The 4,426-nt window shown below is 40.6% G+C and overlaps 1 protein-coding gene across 1 annotated transcript; it reads left to right on the forward strand.

Moving 5' to 3' along the window:
* On the forward strand, nt 1–4,135 carry LOC124848343 (uncharacterized). Its single transcript, XM_047325993.2, has 2 exons — nt 1–3,411; nt 3,587–4,135. The coding sequence occupies exons 1-2, from the start codon at nt 435–437 to the stop codon at nt 4,015–4,017; spliced, it is 3,408 nt and encodes a 1,135-aa protein (XP_047181949.2). The 5' UTR covers nt 1–434; the 3' UTR covers nt 4,018–4,135.
* Nucleotides 4,136–4,426: the final 291 nt, after the last annotated feature.

Genomic DNA, 4,426 nt, shown 5'->3' on the forward strand with positions numbered 1-4,426 from the left:
AAGGGGAATCTGCTTTGAATGAAGGTTTGGAAAGAAGGAGGAAATGGCAGAAAGTAGAGCAACAAGTCTTTCAAATTAAAGAAGAAGCTCGTTTATCAACACAATATATAAATGATGCAGGCCAAGTTAGTGACTAAGTTGAGGAAAACAATGCAATAACACATGGGTTATTAACTAGTTTAGTGCCAAACAAGTCATGCACAATTCAATGCCAGAGAAAATATTAGGCAAAAGAACAGAACCCCGAGGCGGAGGGGATGGTGCTTGTTCACTTCAAAATCGTATAAAATAATACCGTCTCTTTTTCTTGCTTTACTACAAAGCAAGAATAATAGTAATCCTAGAAACTATGGTGGCACAAGAGTTAGTGAGTCTTAAAAAAGAGAGAGAGAGACCCAATGCAAAACTAAGAGTTGTTGATAGCTTGATATGATATGCTTGTGGTTGAGTTTTTGAGGGAATTGCCAATGTCAATGCCGAGGCAAGCCTTGAGCAACCAAAACCACAACCAAATGTCGAGGCAAGCTTTCATCACAAACCATCACCATCACCTTCTTCGCCATCTTCTTCTCTTTGCACTTCTTCTTCCTCTTTCATTTGCTTCAAATCATGAAGTTACTGCATTGGTTTCCTGGATGCATAGCTCTTCCAAAACTCCTTCGGCCTTTTCTACTTGGAACCCTTTGGACTCCAATCCTTGCAGTTGGTCTTTCATCAAATGCTCTTCAGCAAACCTTGTCACCGAGATAACCATTCAAAATGTTGAGCTGGCCCTTCCCTTCCCTTCGAAAATCTCATCCTTTTCTTTCCTTCAAATATTTGTCATTTCTGGGGCTAACCTCACCGGGACTATCTCACCTGACATTGGAAACTGTTCTGAGCTTAGAGTCCTTGACCTTAGCTCCAATGGTCTTGTGGGTGGCATTCCTTCTAGTGTTGGGAGGCTCAAAAACCTCCAAAACTTGAGCTTGAACTCCAACCATCTCACAGGGTCAATCCCAAGTGAGCTTGGTGATTGTGTCAATCTCAGGACCCTTGATATTTTTGATAACAGTCTTAGTGGGGATCTTCCTGTGGAGCTAGGGAAGTTGTCAAATCTGGAGGTTATAAGAGCTGGAGGGAACAGTGGCATTGTGGGGAAGATTCCAGATGAGCTAGGAGATTGCAGAAATTTGACAGTGTTGGGTCTTGCCGAGACAAAAATTTCTGGTTCATTGCCTGCTTCAATAGGCAAGCTAAGTATGCTTCAGACCTTGTCTATTTATAGTACTATGCTCTCTGGTGAGATTCCTCCTGAAATAGGGAACTGTTCAGAGCTTGTCAACTTATTTTTTTATGAGAATGACCTCTCTGGTTCCCTACCAAGAGAGATTGGTATGCTTCAGAAGCTGGAAAAGATACTGCTGTGGCAAAACAATTTTGTTGGGGACATTCCTGAGGAAATTGGTAACTGCAGAAACTTGAAGATTCTTGATGTCTCTTTGAATTCTCTCTCAGGTGGAATACCCCAAAGTCTGGGGAAACTCTCAAATCTTGAAGAACTTATGTTGAGTAACAATAACATCTCTGGTTCAATACCACCAGCTCTGTCCAATCTCACAAACCTCATACAGTTGCAGCTGGATACAAATCAGCTGTCAGGTTCAATTCCACCTGGGATTGGAAGCTTGACAAAGCTAACAGTCTTTTTTGCTTGGCAGAACAAACTTGGAAGTGGCATTCCATCATCGTTGGGAGGCTGTAGAAGCCTTGAGGCTTTGGATTTGTCATACAATGCACTCACTGATAGCTTACCCCCAGGCCTGTTTAAACTTCAAAATTTAACAAAGCTTCTGCTAATATCTAATGATATTTCTGGCCCTATTCCTCCTGAGATTGGGAACTGCACTTCTCTCATTCGCCTCCGGCTTGTAGGCAACAGAATCAGTGGGGAGATACCAAGAGAAATCGGCTCTCTTAAGAGCCTTTATTTCCTTGATCTGTCTGAAAATCAGCTGACTGGGTCAGTACCATTTGAGATTGGAAACTGTAAAGAACTGCAAATGCTGAATCTAAGCAACAACTCCCTTTCTGGAGCTTTGCCTAGTTATTTGTCTTCTCTCACAAGGCTAGAGGTCTTGGATGTTTCTATGAATAACTTCTCCGGTGAGGTTCCAATGAGTATTGGCCAACTCACTTCACTTCTTAGACTCATCCTAAGTAGAAACTCTTTCTCTGGGCCAATTCCCTCCTCAATTGGGCAATGTTCAGGTCTTCAGCTGCTAGACCTTAGCAGCAACAACTTTTCAGGGAGCATTCCACCAGAACTGCTTCAAATTGAAGCACTTGATATTTCTCTAAATCTGAGTCACAATGCATTATCTGGAGTGATCCCACCAGAGATTTCTTCTCTGAAAAAGCTGTCAGTTCTAGACCTTTCACACAACAATCTTGAAGGTGACTTGACGGCCTTTTCAGGGCTCGAAAATCTTGTTTCTCTAAACATTTCCTACAACAAAATCACTGGTTATCTTCCAGACACCAAGTTATTCCATCAACTATCAGCAACAGATTTGGCTGGAAACCAAGGTTTGTGTCCTAATGGTCACGATTCTTGTTTTGTTAGCAGTGAGGCTATGACAAAAATGCTGAATGGTACTAATTCTAAAAGGTCAGAGATAATCAAACTGGCTATTGGGCTGCTCAGTGCCTTGATTGTTGCAATGACAGTCTTTGGAGTTGTTACTGTCTTTCGAGCAAGGAAAATCATTCAAGCAGACAATGATTCTGAGATGGGAGGAGATTCATGGCCTTGGCAGTTCACCCCATTCCAAAAGGTAAACTTCTCTGTGGAGCAAGTCTTAAAGTGTTTGGTGGAATCCAATGTAATTGGAAAGGGGTGCTCAGGGATTGTTTATCGTGCCGAAATGGAAAATGGGGATATCATTGCCGTGAAAAGACTATGGCCAACAGCAATAGCTGCAAAATGTGATGATCAAAGCGACAAGTTAGCAGTTAATGGTGGAGGGGTACGTGATTCCTTTTCAGCTGAGGTAAAAACTCTCGGTTCAATTCGCCACAAGAACATTGTAAGGTTCTTGGGTTGCTGTTGGAACAGAAAGACAAGGTTGCTTATGTATGATTACATGCCAAATGGGAGTCTAGGAAGTCTGCTTCATGAACGAAGTGGAAACTGCTTGGAATGGGACATAAGGTTTAGGATAATACTAGGAGCAGCACAAGGTGTGGCTTATTTGCACCATGATTGTGCTCCTCCTATTGTTCATAGGGACATCAAGGCCAACAACATTCTCATAGGCCCTGAATTTGAACCATACATAGCTGATTTTGGGCTTGCAAAACTTGTTGATGATGGAGATTTTGCTCGATCTTCTAGCACACTAGCTGGTTCCTATGGTTACATTGCTCCTGGTTAGTATAGTACTACTATCCCAATACTTCAATTAAATATTGTGTTACTTTTATCACTCACCATTAAGGAGAGTCTGAACTTTTATTTAACATTCTCTGTCTGAATATGCTATCTCTCATAACTGTATACTGACATCTATACATTATTACCTTTTTCTGTATCTGGGGATTGAAGAGTATGGGTACATGATGAAAATAACAGAGAAAAGTGATGTTTATAGCTATGGCATTGTTGTGCTAGAAGTCCTGACAGGGAAGCAACCAATTGATCCAACAATACCTGATGGACTCCACATTGTTGATTGGGTAAGACAGAAAAGAGGTGGAGTTGAAGTGGTGGATGAAAGCTTGAGAGCTCGGCCAGAATCCGAAATTGAGGAAATGTTGCAGACCTTAGGAGTGGCTTTGCTGTGTGTGAACTCAAGCCCAGATGACAGACCAACCATGAAAGATGTTGTAGCAATGATGAAGGAAATTAGGCAGGAGAGAGAGGAATGTGTTAAAGTTGACTTGCTTCTTCATGCATCTTCTGCAAATGATCAACAAGAAAGAAATATTTCAAATAGCCAACATAGCAATGAGGCTAGGCAACTAGGATTTTCTTAGCAAGAATTGTTTCTATCACGTTGTCATCAATTAATTCTGCATTGTAATTTTGGTTTCCTTGTGTATAATGAGAAAGGTCTAATAATTGTGACCAATGAAGTAATCTCTGTTTATTATATACCATTTTTTTCAGTATTGAAATACATATAAACAAACCAGTATAATCTACTTGTTACTTTATGAGGTAGTTCCTTTGTAAGAGAGTGTAGTTAGCCGAACAAAATATTATAAGTTATAGTTGAACAAATTCAAGTTGTTCAGTGTGAAGTGAAGTTTGTCTTTCACCTTTGTTTGTTGTCATCACTAGTTAATATGAATTGCCAGCATAAACCTTCTTGTTCACGTGTCTCTAAATGTACTTGTAGTGCTATTGGTAGTGTTACAAAGTACAAGTAATTAGATTCTTAAG

This window comes from Vigna umbellata, chromosome 5 (assembly GCF_029865625.1).
Source record: "Vigna umbellata cultivar VRB3 chromosome 5, Vumbellata_1.0, whole genome shotgun sequence".
Classification (NCBI taxonomy): domain Eukaryota; kingdom Viridiplantae; phylum Streptophyta; class Magnoliopsida; order Fabales; family Fabaceae; genus Vigna; species Vigna umbellata.